Source organism: Nesoenas mayeri, assembly GCF_963082525.1.
Source record: "Nesoenas mayeri genome assembly, chromosome: 9".
Classification (NCBI taxonomy): domain Eukaryota; kingdom Metazoa; phylum Chordata; class Aves; order Columbiformes; family Columbidae; genus Nesoenas; species Nesoenas mayeri.
The window spans coordinates 5,491,788-5,517,624 of record NC_137557.1 but is presented as its reverse complement, the minus strand read 5'-3'; the positions used below and the strand labels follow the sequence as shown (position 1 = coordinate 5,517,624).

The following is a 25,837-nucleotide window of genomic DNA, read 5'->3' as shown; positions in this document are numbered from 1 at the left end:
CTGATGCCTTGGCGGAGCTGTGAACCGTCTGCTTCTATTCTCAGGACTTTTTGCTGAGCTTTTCGTGCTATAACGGGCATTTTGAGGTAGCCAGTATATTCCTGACACTTGCTGTAGGCTTGGTTCTCAGTGCAGCTGTGTAACTCCGTGTGCACAGAGCAGTTCCCGCTGAGCCATGGGCTGGCTGGGGCACCATCCAGGAGACCCGATTCTTGTCCTGAATGATTCCCTTGTGCCTGTAAGACCCCTCCTGCCCCTGGCAGCGATGTTTCCCAGAGCTTCCCTGGCACAAGCAAAAGTGAAAACCTCAGATAGCCTTGAGCTGATTTCTGATGTGCTCTGGTGCCACAGGGTAAGGTTACACTTGGGCAGTCAGCGTTTTAGAAGAACTTTTGGTGGCTGTGGAAGAAAAGGTCCATGTGTGCCAGGCTGGGGAGGCCAGGAGGGACATCTGGGGAGTGGCCTGTCCTTTCTTCCTTGGCTCTGCTGCTGGCTTGTCTCCACTGTGTAAATGCACAGGGGAACTGCGTGGTTTAGGATCGAGACCATATGCAGAAAGGCATCTGCTGCCTTGGCTTTCCCCTACAGCTGTTCTGTGTTTTCCTGCTCGTGAAAATGTCCTGGACAGGAGTCCTGGGGATGGGGAATTGGATCTGGAGGAGCATTGATGGAGGTGGCTGCTGGTTAGAGAGCGAAGCAAACAGGTCAGCAATGTGAAGGAGATGTGGCAGCCACGCTGCAAATCTGGGTTGCTGTGGGCTGAGCGGGACGGGGCAGCTCGATGGGATGGCGCTTGAGGGAACACGTGCTGCTCTTCTAGGCAGAACAACCATGAGGAGCGTTTTCTAGCAGGTGCAAATCAACCATACATACAATACATGCATACGTGCAATTGGTTTTTTTCTACCCTCAGCATATTTCTGCAGTTCTTCAGGCTGGTGAGGATGCTGCTCTGTGGGCACCTGAGGTGCCACACGGTGCTGGGCTGAGGTGCTGGGCTTTATGGGCTTTGCCAAGGTGCCACTTGAGAAATCTGGAAACATTCAACCTGTGACTTTGTAAAAATGATGATAATAATAATAATAATAGTAATAATAATAATAATAATAGGCAAAGAGGCTGTAACAGGCCCAGGACAGTTCAAGTAAACCTCTCTGAGACTCTAGAAGTGTTCTGGAGATACAGCAGAAAACCTGGAAAAAATTCCAAGGAATGGCTAGGAAATCTCCAGAAATGTTCTGGAAAGGTGCTAGAAAACCTCTGAGAAGGCTCTGGAAAGCCTTCTGGGATGGATCCTGCCCCCTTGCTAAGGTGTCTGACCAGTTTCCCTGGGGATAGATGGGGCCAGTCCCTGTGGGACTGGCTCAGTGTTGTGCTTAGGGGACTGAAACCACCCCTGGCTTTCTGATCTCCAGCTTGGAGAAGGCATGGTGGGAGCCTGGAAAGCTTCACTGCTGCTTTAAATCACATCATTCAGCCACAGTGACTAATTAGCCGTGATTTCTTAGGAAGTGCTGCTCTCCTGGGCCTGTCTGGGGACGCTGTGGGGGGACCCACCCTGGGGGTGTTTGCCAGGGGCTAATTGGACCTGATGCTCCTGGGTTTGCCGAGGGAGAGGCCGAGGTGACAGGAAGCTACTCCCGTCCCTCCTGACTAATGGGCCTCATCCCCCTTAACCCTGGTGAGAAATAAATCACTTCAAAAGCATGCTGCTCCGACAGGGCCCAGAGTCACTGACATGTCATCAGCCTCCCCTTTCCACTCGTTTGCTGAGTTACGAGCCCCCTTGGCACGGCGCTGGGGATGGAGATGCTGGAGGCAATGCTCCCGGGGCAAGGGGTCTTCAGGGACAGGGCTGACACTGGTGGGCACTCCCACCTCTCCATATCACAGCAGTGCCACCCTCCCTATCTCTCCCCTTCCTTCCAGGGCCAGGCGAAGCTTTTCCTCCCCACTGCTCAACAAAGGTTGGGCGCTGCTGATAACGATGATGATGTTGGCCATTTATCTGCCAGCATCCTGGAGGCTGGAGCGCCCCCAGCCCTCGCCCCTGCCAGACCCCGGCCCGCCCCAGGCGCTGCCCCTGCCTGCTGCTCTCGGTGCTGATGACGGGTTGGGTGTTCAGCCCAGCTCTGGGGACACCTTAACTCTGTGGCAGTGACAGGATGGGGGACACGGGGAGCACGGACACCACAGGACTGTGAAACGTTTGTGGTGTGTGCTTGCAGCCTCAATAGGACTACCCCAAAGGCCTCCACCCAAGGGCGCTGATCTGTCCCCAGGGTGGCTTGACATGAGAGCAAGGCGCTTTGCTCCCTCAGTGGAGAATAACGGGTTTTGGCAGACCTGGTTCAATGTGTTTGTCCAGCACTGGTGGGACTGGGCTGACCTGTGCTTTGCGCCCTCAGCCCTGCTGCTGGGGTCCAGCTCTGAACTGGCTTGATTTGGCCTCTGAAATCCTGCCCTGTGTGGGCAAATAGTCTGGCTGGCAGCAGCCTGGCTCCAGAGTTTTGTTTTGAGGTCTCCAGTTCCTGGCATTGGCTGCACAGCTGAAGTTCTGCTTTTTGCCCAGAGCAAACACTGTGTGATGCTCAGGAGAGCCATCGTTGTCCCTTCCAGGGCACAGGGAATCGGTGTTACCCACATATTGCAGAGAGGTGACTTGAAGCAAATCCTATTTCTGCCCAAGTCCTTTGGAAACCAGCTCAGCAGAGGTCCTGGAGACCATAACCTCAGACATCCCAACCCCGTGGGCTTGGTCTGACAGACCCTTTGTGTTTGCAAAGCGTGTGCAGAAAGTGGGCGGTGGAGGGTCTATAGTGTGAGGGTTGGGGTGAAGTGGGTCCTGGCGAGCTGGGCAGGGTGATGGGGACACCCAGGGCTTGCTGGTGCGGGGCTGGCCCAGGGGAAGGGCAGCCAGCTGGTGGCAACAGCATCCCTGGCCAAGGGTGTAAACAGCTGGTCTGGTGCCCCAGGGAAGCATTGCTGCAGAGGCGAGGTTAATTGTCAGCAGAAATTATGGGGACATTGTTCTTCCAAAGATAACCTGCAAGGGATGAGCCATCAAGCAATTTTTTCCCCTTCAGAGTGAAGGAAAAAGACCTGAAATATTGATGCGGTGTCTTTGTTCTCAGCTTTAGGCTGGCTCTCCCATTTAATTGTTTTTCTTCTTTCTGTGTCAATGAGAACCAAGATGGATTAACTTTTTGTTTCTCCACCATGTCGTCCCAGAGATAGCTCCTGTAGAGCTGGGCAAATTCTCTTTTCACTTGAACTTCACACAGAGATCTCTTTTATTTTTAGCTTAAGAATGAAATCAGGCTTTCAGGAATGAACAAGAAACAGCTGAAAATAATTCGCTGGAATCATCTGCATTGGACAGCAGAGTTCATGGGCTCATTCAGAGATGAAACCTACTGCTTGCTCCTCTTGTGGGCCTGGAGGTTTTGCAGATTGTCCTCAAGTGATGGGGCAGGTGGCAATCGGTCTGTGTTGGTGGCATGGGACAGGTTGCCACCGGTCTGTGTTAGTGGCAGCATCAAGTCTGGGCCCATGCAATGAAGACACTGAGGCTCTCAGGTGTTAACATGGGGACCGAGGATGTTTCTCCTGATGATAAAGCTCCCTGTCCTGCTGTTTCTGTTCACTTGTTTTCCCAGGCTATTTTTCCTTTTGTTTGTTGGTTTGTTTGGTTGTTGTTGTGGGTTTTTTCCTTCTTGTTGTTGTTTTTAACGGAGCATCTCTGGCTCTTCCCTCCTCCCAGCCCCCTGCCATTTTTGGCTGGAAACCCTTACTGTCACTGCAAGCCAAGCTCTCTCACACGTTGGTATTCACTTTGGCTGGGGGCTTAATGACCCATGTCTTATCTAAGTACATGCCAGCAAGCCCAGCTGTGTCCCCCTTTGGGCACTGAGCTGCTGTCACCCCCACAGAGCCACCCCAGCCCCACAAAGGCAGCCAGTGTCTCCTGGTTGTCATCTCGGTCCCTGTGGGGATCTCTGAAGGGCGATCTCTGTCACAGCTGGACAGGCACCATGGGCTGATCGGGCTTTGAGGAATGTGGGGGGTGACATTGCAGGGCAATATGTCCTCATCCACAAAGTCCTGCTGGGAGAAGAAAGGGCTGGCTCCTTCCACAGGGGGCTTCACGGTGCCTGGGAGTCTCCTTCATCATTTTGCAATGGAGCTGAAAGAAGCTTTTTGGGGACCCACCAGCCAGTCCCTCCTTCTTCTCTGCTCTGTGCTGTGCAGGAAAGTTGAGTTTACCCTCTTGCCTCCTTCGTGCATCCCGTGGCACAAAATCAAAGTCTCCATTGTGCCTCTCCTGGCCAGGGACTTGGATTACAGGAAATTACAGAAGAAGGGTCTGCATATAAACAGCCTGGCGCAGGGTGACCGCATCCTTCTGGGGTGAGGTGAAACTCGAGGCTCAGCAGCAGCTAAACAAGCTCCGTCCAAGGGACACAACGCAGCTTTATGACAGCCTGATGCTGGGGGGAGCACAGAGGTTTTGCAGTTCCTTCGCATGGGTTTTCTTTGCCAAGGGCCCTGGGGAAGCTTTGCTGTGTGACTCGGTGTGTGAGCAGCATCTGAACTGGACGTCGGTCCAAGTAAAACCTCTCTGCCCCCCAGGCAGGCCTAGCAGGAGCCAGTCTGTGCGCCAGATGTGACCAGCAACGTCTCATCAGTTAAAAACTCTGATTAGAGTTCTTATTTATTGTCCAGAATACTTCTTCAAAGTATTCGTTGAAAATCCAAACCAAGGTCTTTTTTGGTGTCTAAAAGCTGAAGTTCGACTCAGAAAATAACAGAATGTTTAAGCTTTAACAAATGTTCCCCTCTTGGCTGCTTGCTTTTATTTTTAATGCAGACTCTTGGAAAGCCTATGGCAAGAAGACATTTCCTGCAAAATCTTCCACTTGGGCACAGAGAGTACCCTTCTGTTCTTCAGTCAAGCAGCAGGTTATGATCCAGCCCAGGACCTGCAGCTGGCAGAGTCGGTGGCCCAGCCACAGGAATGCTCAGCCCCCGGGGGAGGTGACGGTGACATCTGCCCCAGGAAAAACCTCAACTGTGGAGCTGAGGTGATGCCCCAGGTGATGATGAATGTCCTCCCTTGGACACGCAGGGCCGTGGAGTCCGGCTTTTCAGATTTGAGGCGCAAGCTTTGCATCTTCTTGACCTTACCCCAGGTGCTGGTCAGCAGGTGGGTGTTTGCCCCAAGGCAGCACCTCCCCAAAAAGGTGTCTCTGTCTAAGCATCCTGGAAGCACAGTAAAGCCTGTGCAGGGCAGTGTGTGCACAGTAGCCTTGCCTGCCCACTGGGAGGGGACCTGTGCAAGAATGGGAGGAGAAAAAGAGGAAAAAATATGATCAAGTGAAGCCCAGATCCCACACAGCCCTTCCCACCATCCTGCGCGCAAAACTATGTCAGTCCTGCTTGGCTGCTTAGAGGAGAACGCCAGCTGGATGCACATCACCCTGAAGATGGGAAAACGAGAAAATCAACGTAAAATCCCTCTCCCTTCCCCAAGGGGCAGTGCCTGATGGCCACCAAATCAAAGCAGGAGCGAGGGAACACTGAGTAGTGCAGCTGCCTTGCTCCAAAACCTTAGGACCACTAAGAGAATCTTTTACTCCTTTAGAAAGTTAGAGGGGCAGGTGGCAAACAGGAGGAGCTCACAGCCCCATCGCCTTCCTCCAGATGGAGCAAGGGGCCCAGAGGGCTGCACACACAGCAGAGATGAGTGGGCTGGAGGTGGCCAAGGGACCCTGTCACTCCTCCCGCTGGGGATGGGCTGGATACCCAATAGGCAAAACTCAGCATAAAGATTGGAAGTTTGCTATTGTGAGAGTTTGCTGCTGTGAGATATCCATAGAAGTGTGTGCAACAGAGAGAAGAAACCTCTGGCCGTGGACATACTCTGTATATACTCAGAGTATATCTACAATTTGTATTACTAAGTATAGAAGTTTCATGTGTATGAATGTTACGCTCGCTTATATACATAAAACTTTGGTATTTAGTGTATAAATCACAAAATCCAGGCATTCCAGTTATCGGCTCAGTTGCGTACCTACCTGACCATTTACCAGTGCACACAGTGACTACAAAGCCAATTTGAATGCTGATTGTCACCCTCCTGGTGAGTAACAAGAACACAACCCAATGCTCAGTTCTGCTTCCTAGGGATTCCCTGGTGCTCTCTAACACTGTTCTTTGGTGTACTTTCTAGAAATCTCAGTGGGCTTTCTGTGGGTTTTCAATGGGCTTTCTAGGAATTCAAACCGGAGTCTAGGAATTTTACCTTTTGGGGAATATTTCTTTTTGCTTTCCAGGAATATCATTGTTCTGTCTAGGAATTGCAGAGATCTTTGTAGCGATTATAGACTTGAATTCCAGGATGCTTTCTGGACATCACATGAAATGTAAGTAAAAACTGGGCAGTTTGGCACAACTTTGTCTAAAATCAGGGCTTTGTCGCTTACTGGGACAACCATAATTTGAAGAAGCAAGGCAGAGGAAAGGGTATACATTGTCAGACTGCTTGTTCCCTTTGTAAGTTAATTAGGGTCTTTTCCCGAAAAGCAGCATTCTGCTTCACATACCAGCCCACAGCTGCCTGGCCATGGAGCTGGGGTGAGAGAATTCCCATGGATTATGGATGGAGCGCTAGTGACTGCTTGCCATCTGCCATAACTCAGCTTCGCATCACCTCGCTGTTTCCAAACATTTCGCTTACTAAGCTGATAACTTTAGATCTGGCAAGAATGTGCAAGGGAGCCTTTGTTTATTTTTATTTTTTTCTATTCTTTAAATATATATCTTTTTAATTGCATAAGAGCAGCCTTAGATCATGAGCCAAAGGAAGGCTGTACCCTGAAATGTGTTCACCCACGCTGGTGTTGGAAAGTTAAGGTTTGGCTGGAGAGACCTTATTGTTGTCTACAAGTACCTGAAAGGAGGTTGGAGCATGGAGGGGATTGGTCTCTTCTTCCAAGAAGCAAGTGATATGACAAGAGGAAATGGGCTCAAGTTGCGCCAGGGGAGGTTTAGATTGGATATTAGGAAAAAATTCTTCCTGGAAAGGGTTGTTGGGCATTGGAACAGGCTGCCCAGGGCAGTGGTGGAGTCACCATCCCTGGAGGGGTTTAAAAGGCGTTTAGACGAGGTTCTTAGGGACATGGTTTAGTGCCAGAGTCAGTTATGGTTGGACTCAATGATCCTGAAGGTCTCTTCCAACTGAAACAATTCTATGAGTCTATGAAATGGTCTCAGAGTAGAGCAGTGCCCCTGAGCTGGCTGGTGAGGTTAGCCTTTGGGTTTTGTGAGGTTATTAAGGATCAAACCCCATGTGTGGGGGGGCAGACACAAATCTCTGTGTTTATTTTCAGCTGCCCACTTTAGGAGCCTTTTGAAGGAAGAAAGGTGGTGCTGTGCTGCATCTAGTTGCAGGACATGCAGAGGACATGGGTCTTCTTAGGTGTTCACGGTGGAAAACTGCTGCACGGGGTGAGACCAAAACCCCGAGCAGGACATCGCTGGTGGTGTTTTGCTGCGCCTAGCAAATGCTTGCTAGAAAACTTGGTGTTAATGGCAAGAAGTTCACTAAGACCGCTGTTAATTAAAAACGGGACAAAGCCTGGATAAGGGGCTGGGGCAACCCTCCTGTTTGTTTTGGTTGAGCTTCCAGGAGGTGACGCCTGATCCGACACCTGCCACGTGTGCATGGCTGGTCTCGGTGCCCCTCGCCCCGCTGTGTTCGGCCTCATTCTTGGCAAGGCCCTGCCCTTTGTGCCCGACATCTTTTCCAAGATGGGGCGAGCGGAGCCGGCGGCCTCGGCCGCGCGCTGTTCTAACCAGAGCGGGAATTACAGAATCACAGCATGGACTGGGTTGGAAAAGACCTCAGAGATCATCGAGTCCAACCCTTGGTCCAACTCCAGCCCATTGACTAGATCATGGCACTAAGTGCCATGTCCAATCTCAGTTTAAAAACCTCCAGGGACGGTGAGTCCAGCACCTCCCTGGGCAGCCATTCCAATGCCTGACCACTCTCTCTGTAAAGAATTTCTTTCTAATCTCCAGCCTCAATTTCCCCTGGCAGAGTTGAAGCCCATGGCCCCTTGTCCTATTGCTGACTGCCTGGGAGAAGAGACCAATCCCCACCTGGCTAGAACTGCCCTTCAGGTAGTTATAGGGAGTGATAAGCTCACCTCTGAGCCTCCTCTTCTCCAGACTAAACAACCCCATCTCCCTTACGCCCAGCACCTCCCTCCCCTCATGTTAAGCTGAAATTAAGAAAATCGTTTAATTGTGCATCTGAAAGCCACAGGGCTATGGGCAGAAGACAGTGTGTGGAGTTTTTAGGAGACTTCTGGGCTGTGCGGGGTGGGAGGAGGCTACAAAAACGTATGTTAAGACAGTAGATGATTTTTTTAAAAGATGAACTTGGTCCCAAACTCTCATGGAGTGACGTCAGAGACTGGGAACCGGCAGAGCGGGAAGCTGCAGATCTCCACGCCGCCCTCCAGGGGGCGCTGCCCGCCGGCACGGTGTGGGGGGAATGACACCCCTATGTCACGTGACGCACCTTTCTCCGCTTGGGATTGGCTGGGAGGGATCATGTGCGGGGGTGGGGGGGACGGTTGCCAAGGCGACGGGCGGCGGCGCGGGGCTGGGGACAGGGACAGGTAGGCCGTGCCGGGGCTCTCGGGGTTGGGTCGCTTCCCTCCGGCCGGTTCGGGAGCCGGTGGGGCCGCGTGTTCTCGGCCCTGAGGGGGCGGCCGCAGCGCCCCGGCCAGGGTGGGGGTGGGCGGCGGGCTGCTGTGTGCGGAGCCGGTGTGAGCGCCCCGCGGCCTGGCGAGAACAGCGGCTCGGGCGGCTGGGAACTTCCCGGTGGTCGGGATGTTGTCTTCATGCGGGATGTTTGTAGGTGAGGTGGCCGATGGGCTATGTGGACCTCTGTGCTCCCCGCTAACACCCCCTTTCTCTGCAGTTTTCAAGGTTTACCAACGATGAGGCGTAGCAGCGATGCTTAGCGATGGGCGATGTTCTAGCGTATGAAGCTGAGTTGCTTGGACTAGTGAGAGAGGTTGGTTTTCTCTCTTTTGTTTTTTTGTTGTTGTTGCTGAAATGAAGAAGGCAAGATTTCATAATGCTTGTTTTCAGAGCTGGGTGTTGTAATTATGGTCTAAATTCTGGAGTTCATCGAATCACAGAATAGTATGTGTTGGAAGGGACCTTTAAAGGTCATCTAGTCCAGCCTCCCTGCAATAGGTTGTTCATCCAGTCGGGTGTTTGCTGCACCCTGCAATCATATTGGCTCCTGTCACACTGTATATTCAAAAGGCTCAATGTTCATTAAGTGTCAACAATCTAACAGCAAATCAATCTAGAATTACCTATTGTTCATTGCAAATGTAGCTTTCCTTAAAGGAACAGTTGATGAGATCTACAGACAGCTTTGGGGTTCAGGTTCAACCAGTGATAGCGGTGAGATCTTTAAAACATTGTGTAGCTGCCACCTTGTTCTGTATGTGTATAAAACCACAGCAGCATATAAAAACCCTAGAGCTGACAAAGCCCAGGCTGAAGTCCTGAGACCACTGCTCTCTGTGGTTTAATGACTGGGCAGAATTTCCCAGCCAGGCACTCTACCCAACTTAAATCTTTCTGTGAACCTCAGAAAATAAATCTAAAAAGAGATTTGAGTACTTAATCATTGCTATACTGCTGTTTATGTTAAGAGCGAAGAAAGTAAATGATTCTTGTTCTCTGTGACAATGTTGGGAACCCAGATCAAGTCTGCAAAATGAAATGTGATGTCTTGCCACTGCAACCAATAACTAAAACTCCTGAGATGGGGGGAAGAGAGAAAAGTGGTGTGCAATGTAGCCACTGTACATCGTTGGAGGAGGAGGCAGGGCTGTTCATCTCTTTTGTCAGAAGAACAGTGCTTGATTAGTTGGTTGTTAATTTGGCTTGCACAGCTTCAGGTGAGTGACCTGGCTTAGAATTCAAGCTGTCTGACCGCTGCTGTGGCAATGGGAGTGACGTGTAAGAATTCTGCCCTCAGAACATTATTTGCAAGGAAGAGATTTACTTGTTTCTTCAACCAAGGTATAGCATTAATGGATTTTAGTTCTTCTTCTTCTTTGGTTGAATGAAATTACTGGCTGAATCGAGAGGCATCGTTCTTCCAGAGAGGATGTGCTGCGTTGTCAGTACTGTTCTCTAGGATTCAGAAGGAACTTTAATTGAGAGACAGAATATTCCTACCACATAAGGTACCAGTTCTTGGTTTGTTGCTATGCACTCTTTGGCATTTGTGGACCTCGCTACAGAGAAGCTTTAAAGGATTCTGTCAATTCACGGGTCACTTATCGAAGCATTAATAATCTAAAAAATGTTCTTCCTGTATGTTTTTATCTTGTAGTATTTGGATTTTGCTGAATTTGAAGAAACTGTGAAAGTATTTACAAAGGAATGTAAAATAAAAGGGAAGCCACTACCTAAACCAGCAGGTGTTTCCTCAAGAGATTCAAAAGCTTTGCCTGTTCAGGTAATGCATCATTTACACTTGTTTTGAGTAATATTAAAACCAGTTATAGGCCACTAACTGCTGTGTGAATTATTATGGCAGTGAAGATTATCTGAACTGTCTAAACAGATTCTTGATTATTTGAAGAAGTCTGCCAGCAGTCTTCTTCCAGAGCAGGAACTTTGTTTTTCAGAACTCCAGTCCTTTTGAACCTGAGACAGTAGCTTTGGTTCACACTGTTTGGGGTTTTTAACTTGCCATTCTTTAATAAGACTGATTTTCACACACCACAGGCATTTGTTTTTAACTTATGATAAAGGTGGGTCCGCAGATCAAGATGCTTGAAAATTTAGGCTTTACTTCTTGTACTGATGGTTGGTTGAGGCTCTCAATGATATTAAAGGTAGGTGGAGAAAGAATATTTAGATGTTCATTAAATGGTGAGAGGTTTTGGATAAAACTTTTAATTCAAAGCCTTCAGATGGCACTTGAATTTGTCATTCACTAACCAACTGTTGATAAAAATGTAGCTCTTCTGTGTTTAGTTTTTCACTGAATGCTTTTCCCCCTTGCAGAAAGATCTGCTTGCAGCATTCGACAATGGTGAGCAGAAAGTTTTCTTCCAGCTCTGGGAGGAGCATATTTCATCTTCAGTCCAGGACAACGAGCCAGCTGCCCAGAAGCTGGAGTTCTATCTTCATGTACACTTTGCCACCTGCCTCTTAAAACACTCGATGGGAAAACCTGTAAGTTGAGTTCACACCTCAAACTTCAAATAATTTTTGTTTGTTTTACTTCATTTATTTGTCTTCAATGTGGATAAGGGTGGGATGTTTAGTAAGAAGAATTCCCAGAATATGAATCCAGTTTTGGGGTCACAGGCTGCATTTTAATTGAACCAGACCCCTTGTATTGTCAAGTACAGAGATGAAGTTGGAGGTCTCCTTATCTTGGAGCTACTGAAGTATTTTAACTTAGAAAATACCAGCATACTGATACTTTCACACCTCTAACTGTAGTCCAGATGAGATTCTTAAAACACTTACTTTGCTTCCAGTTTGGACTGAAGCTGTATGTTGAAATATAAACATTTCTGATAAAATGGCAAAACTGAATCTTGACCAGCTCAATATATCATATTGAAAACTAGAATTCCAAGCTGTCATAAAATAAAATCTGCATTACATGGAGCTTTTATGATGAAGAGACATTTAAATAGCCTGGATTCACCCAGATCAGCCAGGGTGTAATAGCTCCTTACACCTGTCAGCTGCTACAGGAGCATTTTGATGCCTTCTGTGTGTTTTGGAGCCTCTAAGGAGCTTTTGGTCTGTTCTGTGTGGGGCTCCCCTTCCAGGTGCTGTGTGAGTGGATATCACAGTTCTGCACGTATCACTAAAATGAAGCACGTCTGAAGTAGGTGTTTCCTCTCTGCCCTGAGTGAAATGGCACTCTGCTTTAGAAATCTAGCCTGAAGTGGGCAGGAATCATTTACATTCAAAAAGCAATTGTTCCTCTCTTCTTTTGTTGCACCTAGACAACCAAAACAACATTGGTTTAAATTTGCTTTTTCGAGTGGTGAAAACAGGATATAATGCTCTCTAGTTAAACAAACATTGCTTTTTAGATTACAAATATTCTGGGCTTTCAAACTTGATATGAATGCATTTAGGTCTCTGCTTTTATTTACCAGCTTTACAGTGCATTCAGAGTGGCAGTTTTCTAAATAAATATGCTGCTTTATTTCCTAGGACAAAGCTGAATTTGAGGAAAGAATTTCTCATTTTAAGGCATACCTGGAAACAAAAGGAGCTGCACTGAGCCAGACAACAGAGTTTCTCCCTTTCTATGCTTTGCCTTTTGTTCCGAACCCCATGGTACATCCTTCATTTAAAGAACTTTTCCAGGTAAGTATCTGTATTGCAGAAATGGTAGTTATGATGTTTTTTCTCAATGAGTAATAGATATCGGATGATGTTTATTTTGGTAATCACTTTTATTGTTTCCTGTAATAGAAACTGTACAGTCATAAAATAACATGTATTTGATGGAGGAAGAGTTGTGAGAGTGCTATCAATAACAGAGTACCATCTTAAATATCTATTCTATATTCACTTGAGTCCTAAATGGTATGCCAGCTTTGTGTCCATAAATAAGAGTTGCTGCCCCTCTTTACTTTCCACATGCACACATGCTTCCGGGAGTTGCTATATAATAGTTCGAGCCCACTTACTTTTTTGGAGGTGGTTGCCCAACACGTGTAAATGTGTATGTGTAACTGGATTTAAAATATGCTAGCTGGGCATAAGGAGGCTGAAGCAATTTAATTTAATGTGGAAAAGAGAAAGTCAAGTTTATAAGTGATCCTCCTTTAGCAGAAAATGAGTCAGTGTTGCCTGTGTTCTGAGAAAAGAATGCTGGAGGAGCATAGCTGTGCTTTGTGGTTTGGCAACTCTTGCCACGGGCACTTTCCTGGTTAATTTTTTTGTTAAATACGTTTCAGCCTTTGCCTTTTGAATGGCTATTTTAGAGTTCTTAGGCCTGCATGTACAAGGTGAGAAGAGTGTAAAAGTTGAACTTCCATATAGATCGCATTTGCAGGTGCAGCTTCAATGTGATGATGATCTACAGTTATTCTGTCAGTAGTAAAATGCCTTTACTTTAACCCTCACATTGGCTGCTTGCTGGGCACCGTGCAGGTAGCTGGTTAGGAAATGATGCCCAGAGCTGTGGTTTGACGTTCCAAAGTATTGGTGGCAATACCTGTGGGGAAGGTGCAGCCACCACTTCGCTGTTCCTGTGGTACAAAACTGCACCTGAACTTCTTGGTTATGCTGAAAAGGGCTGGTTGTATGGTTGCGCTTGGACTGGATCAAGGAATTGATCTGCATTATTGCCTGTGGATGTGTGTGTATGCAGCTCCCATATGCACACACGTACACAAATATGTTTGTAAAAGATGGATAACATTTTACCTGCTCTGCTCTGCACCGGTGCGGCCTCACCCGGAGCACTGTGTGTGGTTCTGGGTGCCACAGGATGAAAAAGATACAAAGCTACTGGAGAGTGTCCAGAAGAGGGCTATGGAGTTGGTGAAGGGTTTGGAGAGGAAGCCGCATGAGAAGCGGCTGAAGTGATTTTGCTTTGTTCAGCCTGGAGAAAAGGAGACTAAGGGGAGACCTCATCGTGGTTACAGCTTCCTCACAAGGGGAGCAGGAAGGGTAGGAGCCGATCTCTTCTCTTTAGGAACCAATGACAGAACCCGAGGGAATAGCAGGAAGATGTGCCAGGGGAGGTTCAGGTTGGACATGAGGAAAAGGTTCTTCACCCAGAGGGTGGTGGACACTGGAACAGGCTCCCCAGGGAGGTGTCGCAGCGCCAAGCCTGACAGTGTCCGATAAGAGACTGGACAACGTCTTCAGACACATGGTGTGAACTGTGAGGTTCTCCTGTGCGGGGACAGGAGCTGGACTCGATGATCCTTGTGGGTCCCTTCCAGCTCAGGACATTCTGTGATTCTATGATTCTATCCTACCACCTGTACAGCTGTGCTGGCTTATCTAACCAGCTGTGGCAGTTATTGCAGGGGGAGGAGATCTCTTCAGCCTGCAGTGCTGCCAAATGCGTTTTGATGTCAAATGAAAACTTAAGTGATACTTGCCCTAGGGCTGGCTTTGGGTGTACCAGCTGATGAGGAGCTCCAGTTTAATGCCAAAAAAAGGCATATACTGCCATTTTCCTATGGGACTGGCTATAAATAATGAGATGTACTGGTTGACCTCAGAGATAGGATGTCACCACTCTTTTTCAATTATACTTAGCAGCTTTTTTTTTAATGCCTTATCTAAGACGAGGTCCTCAGGTTTATTCATAGTAACCCAGTGTCCAAGCTCTTAGTCCACAGTCACTCATATTTTCTTGTGGGAATTGTACAGCTCATTCCATATGAGTGTTGAAACAGAGATTGTTTTACATTTGAGAAAGAACAGCAGTGAGTCACTAGTCTACCAAGCAGTGTTCTTACGGCATTATTTTTTTCTCAGGCATCTGATGCTTTATATAGCTGGAGTTCCTGTCTGTTTGTGTAATACATCTTGAAAAATAATGTATACTACTCTCTGTAGGAGACACGGTTCCTTTCGTAATATGCAGCACACTATGGTGCACCACTGTCTGAATACTGAATTGGTAAACGCAGCAAGTAAATTCTGTACACTCTCCAGAATGGTGAAATAAGGGGAGATCTGAGCTGCGAGAACAGCTTACAACATGGACATATACAACAGTAAATTTAGGAAGCTTCTGCTACTTGTTGGAAGAGACTCCTTTTTCATCAGTTTCTGCTTGACATAAAGTTAGCTAACAAACTTAACTGAAGGTCTGAAATAGAAGAAATGAGTATTCAGTGAATTCTTACATGTAGGTTGACTTTTTTCCTTAACCATTATTTTCTTGTGCTTATGAGACACTATGTCAGGCAGAAGACATCATTCCCGTTAGTGGCTGATGGGTTGGTCTGTTTTTCATATGCGAGTTGTTTTTCTCCAAATCCTTATTTTAGAAATGTTGTACCCTGGTGACTGATGTCAGGTCATGACGTTTGCAATAGTTATTGACAACATTTACAATTCCCAGATTTTGTTCGGAGTGAAAGATGACCACAGTGATTACTTTTTGAAAACTGAGCAGTGGAAAATTATTAATTCAGCACTCTATTTAATAATTTAAAATTCATCCTCCTGATTTTGTCTTTTTTTCTCAAGTTGCTTTTATTTTAAAGGCGCTTCTAATTTAGGGGTAGTTTTTCTATGTTGTTGCATACAAGGCAACAACATTATTTGCTAGTTCTACACTTGCAATAAGGCTTCATGATGTTTTTGCAATTCTTGTCTAGGAACAATACTGAACTCTCTTCTAACTTCTGTACACTTGTTTACTAGTGGAAGGTTGCTCTGATCCAAACAGCACTTTCTGCAGAGTGTACATATTTGGAGAACAACTGTCATCATTTGTTTTCCTTTTCAAGGATTCTTGGACATTGGATTTAAGGACAAGATTGGAAAAGTTCCTGTCTCTGACTCTCAAAGCCAGACAGACTCCTCGGCTTCTCACTTTATTTGTATCCTTTTGAGAGAACATTTTGAAGATAATTAGAGTTACCATAAAGAAGCAGTAAAACTTACTGGAAAGGTGTGCTGCTAAGATTTATTGCAGTCATGTTGCAGTTCAGTGTTTTTGTGGTAGGAAACATTGTTTATATTCCACATGCAAAAAAACCTTCTGAAAAAGTTATGTAAAGGCAACGTATAGATGCATATGAACCTGCAGAATTATCATATGTATAAAGTATAGGATACCCGAAGGCACCGACCTGACCTGATTGCTTTCTTAAAGTTGTTAGTCTTTTAATTAGCCATTTCAGGGACTAGCGGAAAGTTTCTGGAATGCTTAAAAGCCCTGGGAAATTATTGTTTTACTCATGACTTGTGCTTCACACTGTATTGTTCTTCTAACAATATTGTTTAAGCTGTGTTGCCAGGCCTAATTTGCAAACTAACTGGCTAAATGACAAATATTCTTCTGAGCTTTTGGTCAACACAGTTAAAGGCAAGGTAGACAGAACTGCAGTCTTTGTTTCTGACTTTTTTTCTTGTTAATTTTTTAAACGGGAGAAGTTGAAAGTCCTTTTCCTGCTATATCTTACTTTATTCTAAAGCAGCATGTTGCCATGGTGGTATTGAATGATGAGCTGGAAATTACATTCCTTCTGTTCTGTTCCTGCCTGTTTGCCAGAATGAGTGGTCAGAACACTGCTTTCACTCCCGTGTTATGGATCTCTGTATGGGAGTCTGGCATAGAACAGCTGAAGAAAAGCTTTTCTCTGCTTATTCCTCTTAATCGAGTAGTGGACTGGATCTTAATTGAGCTCTGAATGTTTCTTAGGTATAAAACAGCACTTGCCCTAAAACACTTGCATATGTTGATTTTATATAAAATCAGTGGTTTGACTTTTCATTTTCATGTTAATACATTTAGATTGGAGTTACTGTATCTTAAATTTCAGAGCTGGATCTAGTATCTTTAAAGGTCAGCAAACAGTCTCAAGTCTCCATGCAACGTTGCACATTGTGCACTTACGAGATTTTTATGTATTTATTATAGATTTATTTATTCTTGCTCTCCTGTGAAGCATCAGGCTTGGAACAGTAGGAATATTTGGCTTGGTTGGGTTTGCCAGTGGCTGAATTTCCCATTCTGTGTCTCTGGGACAGACGCGTACTGAAAGGATGCACATTTTCCTGAACTGCTCCTACTCATACGACAGAAGGAGAATGGACAGTGCAACAAAGGTAAATGCTGAGATGTGGTAAGAATATTCCGTAAGATGATTAGGGGCTTTAATAGTAGTGGAAAGCACACCTGCAATGACAGGGAAACAAATGATGCGTGGCAAAAAGTCCTTTGGATGCTGAGAGCTCCACTGCATTGTGTGCAGGAGCTCAGCCTGGCCAGTCAGCGCTTCTAACAAAGTGTGTGAGAGTGGGCTGAGATCCGAGAAACAGACAGAGCACAAGTTCAGGGAGCGTGTCTGAGGTGTAGGTGAGTTGTTGTAAACACTAATGACCGATATGTCACTTAGAGAGAAAAACTTATTGTGGAATTACATACATATGTGTAACTCCTTGGCTGCTCATAGGAACTGGACTCAAAGAATTAAAAAGGCTTGACAATGACATACATGAGGGGAGACCTTATCAATATCTGTAACGACCTGAAAGGAGGTTGGAGCATGGAGGGTATTGGTCTCTTCTCCTAAGAAGCAAGTGATAGGACAAGAGGGAATGGCCTCAAGTTGTACCAGGGGAGGTTTAGATTGGATATTGGAAAAAAATTCTTCACGGAAAGGGTTGTTGGGTGTTGGAACAGGCTGCCCAGGGCAGTGGTGGAGTTGCCATCCCTGGAGGGGTTTAAAAGGCATTTAGACAAGGTTCATGGTTTGGTGCTAGGATTAGTTTATGTTTGAATTTGATTATATTGAGGGTCTCTTCCAACCAAAATGATTCTGTGATTCTATGAAAGAGGATAATGGTTTCCACAAAGATCTTGGGCAAAGTCTGTTCAAAGCCAGGAACAGGAATGAGTTTTTCTAGTTTCCAGCTTTGCATTTTAGCTACTTTGTTTTTCTTCCCTTTGGGTCTATTTGGAATGCTCTACTCTAACCACACCCCCCCCCCCCCCCCCCCAAATCTAAATCTGTGAAAACAAATCCTTCTTCTGTCTGAAACTCTGTAGTCAGGCTGATTCCTGCCCATTCTTTAAGAGAAAATCCTATGGTAAATATTCAGCCTATTTGCAGATGGGCACGGTGCCATTTTCACGAGCAATACTGGCTTCTCAGCAAACTAATTGAAAACATCATGTTCTAGCAAGATACATAAACATCGGCAGTAACAGTAGAATTATTGTGCCTCCCTTCATGGTTTTGTCCAGCCATGAAGATGTGCTCTGCGGTACCCAGCTCCAGATTCTGTGCCTGACTTCCATGTAGGATGCTCATTTGGCTGGGTCTGAGAGGGGGATAGAGGATACAGATTTTGGTGTGTAGTTTGCTTCTTTCATCTCTGAAGTAATTGAACCTGAAGAAACAAAATGTATCTGGAATGTAACTTTTTAAAAAATTTAGACATAAAGGAAAATGTGAAGTATTTTCAGAAACTAAAGGTACTGAAGTGAGTAACGTAGCTTACCATCAGTGAATGCTGGAATCACCTGAAAAATTTGGTGTAGAAGTAGAAAGTTCACTGCAACTTGGAAGAATTCAATGAATATTTTAATAGCAGATGAGGAACTGGATAACTTGAATGTTGTTTGTTTCTGTTGTACCATTTTCCTTAAAAGATACAAGACTTTGTATTTACTTTAAAATAAGCAAAGCACTACATAACCTAAATATCAGTGGTGTATTTCTGCAAATTAACTGGAGAAAACACCCACCCTCACAACGTGATCTAACAGGCACTCCATGAATCTCTGGGTACTGTCATTCTGCTGTTTTGTTGTTTTATCTTGGAAGTGGCAGCTTGACCTTTCCAGTTGCTCAGTGTGATGATGTTTTTTAGCCACTGTTACTTTAGTGAATGTAGAAGATCGTGCATGGATCTCATTTGCAGGGAGCAAGTTCAGTTAAACAAGTCTGAGCTGCATTTTGTCAGATATTCTTCTGATTTGATGCCCACAGCCTCGTTCTGTCTTGTATTAACAGACCTTTAAAACAGTATCCTCCTCACAAATGTATTCAGTGATGTTTACTGTCTAATAGTTGTAGTGCTGCTGTAACTGTGAAGCAATTATTACTTTGAGCAATTAAGGCAAAATAAACACCTGTAGCTGCTGCGATGCAGTGAAATCACGCTAGTAGTGTGGAATTATCCTTGCAGTGAAATTCCACCCCTTGGGTAAAAGTAGCAGCAGCTGAAGTTGTCCCTTCAGAACAGTAAAAATGCCTGTGGGTTCTTCTGTCCTTTGGGTTGAAAAGGTGATGTTATTTCTTTTTTATTATTCTCTTGACAGAAACGTTGCAACATCTTCATCAGCAGTTAGTGGAATCTGAGCACAGGGCCATGGCCTACCTGAAGCGATTTAACAAAATGCAGGCGGACTACCGTAATCTCATTGGGGTCACTGCAGAGCTGGTGGATTCCTTGGAGGCCACAGTCAGTGGGAAGATGGTAAGAGATGACTCAGGTGTGTACTTGCTTCCCCACCCCTCAGATAATGGGGAGAGAATGCCACTAAAATGTGAATTAAACCTCGTAGTGATGAGCATTTCTCTAAGTGCTGTGTCTCTTTGCTAATGAAACACAGCACTTGGAATGAGGGATTCTTCCATCACCCTGTGTACAAGGATAAAGGTAGCACAGAGATGGGTTAAATTGTACTGGCTCAGAAATCTTAAAGACACCATCACCACCTCACAAGACATCTTGTATCTCTTGTGAGAGTCCCCTCTTGAGCTTTGGGATCTGCAGAAATTAGAGGACATTTCTGTGATTACTGACTGCAATCCAGCACACCAGAGGTGGTTGTATATTTAAAACTGCTGCCAGGTCTGTTTTAAGTTAGACTGTAGTGGAAACAGTCTTCTCATCCAAAATTTCGGTGGGGAAAAGCTTTGCTCTTTGTTCTACCAGGCTGAACTTTTTAATTTAGCTGGTGAAGGGACCTGGGGTAGCAGTGAATGAGTTATTCACTGTGTGAAATGAGCTACGCGTGTGTGATTCTATGAAATGGGCTACACACATGTGACCGGAGAAGCTACAACTTTCTTATGGGTATTTTTTTATACAAAGATGACTTTATGCTTCATCTTCTGTGGCCTCTGCGAGGACGCCTCTGTACTGTAACTTTTGTACAACCTGAAGATGATTCTTATGGCAGATGTTAGTGGCCTCCGGATGCTTTTAAAGGAGCTGTGAATTGTTAGCAGGTAGAATGACATGGGAGTTCCTGTGCTGCCTGATGAAAAGTCAGTATGTACCTTTCTCCTGCCATCAGCAGGAGCATCTTGTTTGTTACTCTGCATTGGGGATCACTGCCTGCTGACATCATTACTGCAGGGGAGACCTTGCCTGTAGGTGTGGATTTGGCTTTACAGCAGATTAGGAAAGGTATCTGCTCACGTGAGCTTTGATAACAATAGGAAACACGTAGTCATGTATTTGCTGCCTCCCATTTCACACGTCATTGCTCTCCGAGGTGATATCCTCTTACCCTCTGCGGTGAAGGAACCATGCGCACGTTATCTGTTCTTGCAGATGCTTGTTTAATTTTCCTTGTAAGCTTTGTCCCGGACAGTCATTTGATCGTTCCAAGTGTGTCCAGCTGAGGGTGCTCTTTTGTTATGCATCTTGGTTAATGATAAAATCAAGTTGAAGTTACAGTATTCAGAATTTGAAGGGTTTTGTTGTCTTGCTACAGGTCTGAGAATATCAGAACTGTCCCCTTTCCCATTGCTATGATCTGTTTTCTCACCTCTGTTTTGGGGAAGCTAAATTCTGACATTTGGCAGTTCTACTGTGGTGTAGATCTCCCAAAATAAAACCTAAACCCACTGAGATGTTTTGCATTGAAACATGATGTCCTGTACTGTATAATTCATATTTATTCTCTCTGCCGTACAAGAGAGTTGTGCAAGTTCTGCTCTTTAGCTGGACAACACATCAGCGAATCATTGCATAAGTCAGAAGCATAAAACCGCTTCATACTTACTGTTGGAGAACTGTTGATTGAGGAAAATCTGTATGCAAACACAGGTGACAAATTCCATTTTTCTTCTAGACTCTCTGAAAGTGTTTAGGGTTGGTTTTGTGAATAGTATAACTATTCCCAGATGTAGAGATTTTACAGGTTTTACATTTCTGAACAGAACTGTAGTTACAGTATATACCTGTGCTTGTGTCAATGAGTCTCAGGTGTATGGTTTTTGGTTTAGTTTTTTTAATCTTAAACAAAACAAAAAAAAACCACCACCAACAAAGAACTTTACTGTAGAAACACTTCTCTGGTAGAAAGTGTAACTTTTATTTAATCCTGTTCTCTCTTATGTTTCCTGATTTTTAGATCACACCAGAGTATCTTCAAAGTGTTTGTGTTCGCTTGTTCAGCAATCAGATGAGACAAAGTGTAGCACACAGTATTGACTTCACAAGGCCTGGGACTGTAAGTATTAATGTTTGGGGTTTTTTACATAACTGTCTCAAAAGACAATACCACTTAAGCTGTATATTGAACAGTGAATGTGAGATAGTAAAAGCAAAACATAATGTATTCGAACTTGTATAAGAATATGGTGATACATAAGGTTTTGTTGATCTCAAATGCTGGTGAATAAGTTATGCAGTCATAGCTGCAGAAGTACCATTAATTCTGTTGTTATGATAACAGTAAGCTGTGTATCTGTTAAAATACCAACTGGATGTTTTAAAAGAAACCCAAACCCTAAAACTAACGTACTGAGTGTGGTTTGATGGCACATCTTAGCCAATTTATTTTAGCTGAATGGTGTTGCTCTGTTCCTTTCTGCTGTCAGCAATGCTCCTATAACCCTATGGTGAACTGGCTTAGCCATCAGACAGCATCATGAGAACAAATAGGGAAAAGAGGAGGAAGGGTTTCTCAACTGCTTTAGGTCACTCTGTGACAGTGACGTTATAGTAGCTACTGTGGTCGAAATCCGATGTTGTTTCTATAAGCAGACCCACACACTCAGGCTGTCTGAGGCATTAGCCATATTTTGGAGAGCTAATGACAGCCTTCACTTATAGACCTTTGCTGCATCACAATCCAGTTTCCTCATCTTATCCTTTTGTCCGCACTTGATTGGTTGTATTTTCTTTATTTCTCATGTACAGAGTTCTGGTTTTATACATGAACAGCAAAAACTTTAGACACGAATAAGTACAAGAAGAAAAAATACAGCCCATCTTCTGAGGAGAAAAATGAGGCTCCTTCCTCATCATCCCAAAATACTTCTAACCACTCCCTGACTCTGTTGATTCAGGAAGGCAGATGTGATGGACTAAAAACCGAATTCTGACTGTTGGCCACTAAGGCATCCCATTACTTTTTCTTCAAGGATTCCAAATACCTCATTGTTATACACTTAGATGTTATTGTTCTGTTCTTAAGTGGTTTCAGGTTTTTGCGTAAGTTTTGGAATAAAGCTGGAGGCATCGTGACCCAGACTAAGTAGTAGCATGAGTTTGCAGCATCTGTGCTGGATTTGTGTTGAAGGTCCCTTCCAGTTTTGCTCAAAACTAATTAGAGACACTGGAGTGTGGTCTTTCCAGCTAGTCCATTTCATGAAACTCCTCCTGCTGTAAGGGGCAGTCCCCTGTGTAATTGCAGAGGGGCAGCTCTTTTGCTTATTCTTACCATTAGGTCACTCTGTGGGCAAGAAAAGTGAGAGGTTTAAAAGAAGTCAACATCTAAAGAGTTTCAGCAGGCATTAAATATGGTGGTTTGTTGGGTTTTTTTTCCCCACTTCACCATGAGTATTCCGGATTTGAGCCTATCTCAGTGACCCCATGGATGTCAGGAGCAGACCCTTAAATAAATTAGTTTTGGCAGTTCAGTATCTCTAAATCCAAGAGCAGAAAATAAAATCATCAGCAAAGAAATTACTTTTTTGTTGTACTGACATGCAGCCTTAAATTTCTACCAGTTTTACTTAGAGAGTGAGCGGGTGTGCATGACATAGTTTGGAAAGAAGAGGTGCTGGAGTTCACAGTCAGCTATACTGGCCCAACTCGGCACAATCCAGGTTTGGGAGCAGGTTCTGAGGACATAAAATGCTCAAGTGGCATCATTCTCGGAGGTGCCCCTGGAGATGTTTAAAAGGTGTGTAGATGAGGTTCTTAAGGACATGGTTTAGAGGTGGATTTGGCAGCGTTAGCTTGATGGTTGGACTCGATGATCTTAAAGGTCTTTTCCAACCAAAATGATTGTATGTCTACTTGAGGTTTACAGTGTATTTTGTTAAATCAGCTACACTACACTGGTACTTTTAAGTTATACTGGGAAGGAGGACTGTACCAGCATTGTAACCAAAATGGAGTATTGCCCAAGGAAATGAAAGGGTATGCCTTGGATTATATTCTTGGTAGCATTATTTGTCTGCAAACTTGATTTTGTTCCCAGTACATTGTACTCTGTGCTCAATTTTTAATGTCAGGAAAGTAGTATTGTGTAATATAAAGCCTTGAGGTCTCAGGCTTCAAAATTACAATGAAGGTAGCATGTATCACTTACTAATGTGTGCAGTTATTTTACAAACATCGGCTTCCTGGTTTGCCCTCCTCTGTGGCTGTGTCCTTTCACACTGGAACAAATTAGTGTAGGGAGGACAGATCCCACAACAAGTCTTTCTTACCAAACTGGCTTTAAGACCTAAGGCAGTGATGTCTCTTAACCAAAATACTTTCCCAGTGTAATCATACCTGTGAAATCTTACTTAGCAAGGGCTTCTGGTGCTGGCTGGTGCTCCGTGCTCTCTGGTGAGCTGGCTTGGATCTCACTCTTCCACAGAGCAGCTTCATGTGTCTTGCCAGCTCTGTGACCTCCTGGGTCAGCTCCTGAGCCTGATCTACAATCCACGGACAGGATACATCTGCTGCGTGTAGTCGAGAGACGCCACAGTGCTGTGTCACAGTTGGGAGGTGTTTCCAAGGTTTCTCTAAAGCCCTGTTTTACCATAAAGCTTTTTTCCTAACTGCAGTTGAATGTTATCGCCATCTTCCATCATGTCATTTGGCATGTGTGGTCCTGAATTGGGAGAAAAGAAACCTGAGAGAATTGTCAGAGCAAAAGGTCTGGATCTAAGAATAGGAGGTCAGAGCACCAGGTCCAACAAGTTGAGGAAACATTAATTTGAAGATTTAATTGGATTCCTGACTTTCTAGTGTTGGTTTGGACATAGTCCCCTATATCTTTTAGATGAGAGATAACTGAAGTTTTAGTTTGTTGGGTTTTTTTTCCTTTTTTTCTTTCTCATAGTGATTTGTCAGGTGAGTAAGAAGGGTGTCTTGTAGTTTTTGATGCCTGCAATTTTCTGTTTAATATACATCATGAAGCTAAGCTCTTGATCACTGAAGTGTTGTGTATTCATTCCACATCAAAAGTAGCTCTTAAGCACAGGCTCAAGTCTTCAACCCATGAATAAATTTTCTGATTCAAGTAAGATGTACACCTTCCTGGAATTTCTTGGATTAGAGATAATGTAATAAGATTCTTTCAAGTTTGGATTAAAGGGAAGACGGGAACTGCTTCTTCAGGTGCACAGTCTGTCAATAGTCAAGATGTATGTTAACTACTGGAGAATCTTTCTGTGACTAGAAAGCTAGATAATTGTTCGCATATGTTGCTACTGTGTCATGGAATAGAATAAATGCCCATTATGTTTTTACAGCTCTTGAGTTTGCTTATATTTACCTGTAGCTACAATTAGTTGAATTAATGTCCCTTGCAAGTTGTGGGTCTCTGTTGGCACAACTCCTGAAGGTGTGGAAAAATTACTGTTTTAGTTCTGTCACTGGACAAAAGCAGCAGCTCTTCTGTGAAGTTAAGCTGTAATTTACAAAGTGTAAACAATGAGGAATGTTTTAAACTTGCTGGTCTGTGTTTTTTCCCCTCAAACATGTTTTTTACTGCAAACGTGAACATGCCATCAGGCTCTAATAGTTGGTGGCAGATATTCTGCTTCTTGTGAAAGAGTTTTCTGCACCAGGAGACCACATGAAACCTGGGAGACAGGGTACAGAAGTTTTTCAGAGTAGTCATTCAGAGTAGATTCACCGAGTATTACATGGATGTACGCACTTTCTTTTAAAAATGATATGCACATTACAGCAAACAGCATCTACCCTAAGCAAGCATTTTCTTAGGATGACATATATCAGTTTTCCCCATCCCTGTCCATGGGATGATTCTTCTATGTTGCCACTTCAATATGGTAAAGAAGAAATAAACTTACTTCTTTAGTTAAGCAAAGGGAAGTTCCCTTTTTCTGCTGATGGGGTATGTGATGCCTTTCGCACAAGTTGCTGCAGGTGGTAAAACTGCCTGCGGCAACTTGGGTGAGTTTTTGTTTGGATGAATTCCTCACCTCTAAAGGTAAAGTGCTGCCATCAGTAGAGGTTCCACAACCTTTTAATGTCCTCAAATCATAGAACAGCCCAGGTTGAAAGGGACCTTGAAAGGTCTTCTGGTCCAACCTTTCATGGTTTCCTTTAATATTAACATTTTCCTTTAGTATCATCTTTGTCTTGATGCTTGTGTACCTTTTCACTGGCTCAGGTCATGTGTGTGTTGAAATGTTCTCTTATCATGGTATAGGTGATTTCCTGGTTTCTTTTGCTCACTTATTGATCTCTATCGGTGTTGTACCTTGTCATAAATTTAATTTTAAAATGTCTTTGCAAGGAACTGTCCTGTGTGTGTATAGCACTTTGAAAGCTGAAATACTCACATCAGGGAATTCTGAGTGTGATGGTAATAAAGAGAATAATGTCAGATTTTTAAAATTGGTTAAAGCATAGAAGGAACTTTCTTTTCTGCTCTCAGTGAGGAGTGGCAAGTTTCATATACCTTCTGTATAAGGCTGTATATGTCTGTTAAAGAGGAATCTGCTGTATACAGTGTCTATGTGCTTATTCATGTGCACAAATATATCTTCTAAAGTAAGTATTGGCAGGTGTGCACAAAAAGACCAGAAGCAGAGTAATTAATGTTGGTCTT

General features: G+C 44.5%; 1 protein-coding gene across 1 annotated transcript in view; it reads left to right on the top strand.

Moving 5' to 3' along the window:
* Positions 1–9,043: 9,043 nt before the first annotated feature.
* Positions 9,044–25,837, top strand: part of ARMC9 (armadillo repeat containing 9) — a gene marked incomplete at its 5' end in the record, with an annotated part of 42,656 nt that continues 25,862 nt past the window's right edge. Inside the window, 8 exons of the mRNA XM_080349945.1 lie at positions 9,044–9,094; positions 10,439–10,564; positions 11,119–11,289; positions 12,295–12,450; positions 15,570–15,662; positions 16,869–16,893; positions 19,115–19,272; positions 21,164–21,262. Of these exons, the coding sequence (XP_080206071.1) occupies positions 9,044–9,094; positions 10,439–10,564; positions 11,119–11,289; positions 12,295–12,450; positions 15,570–15,662; positions 16,869–16,893; positions 19,115–19,272; positions 21,164–21,262 (879 nt within the window). The remainder of the gene's footprint in view (positions 9,095–10,438; positions 10,565–11,118; positions 11,290–12,294; positions 12,451–15,569; positions 15,663–16,868; positions 16,894–19,114; positions 19,273–21,163; positions 21,263–25,837) is intronic.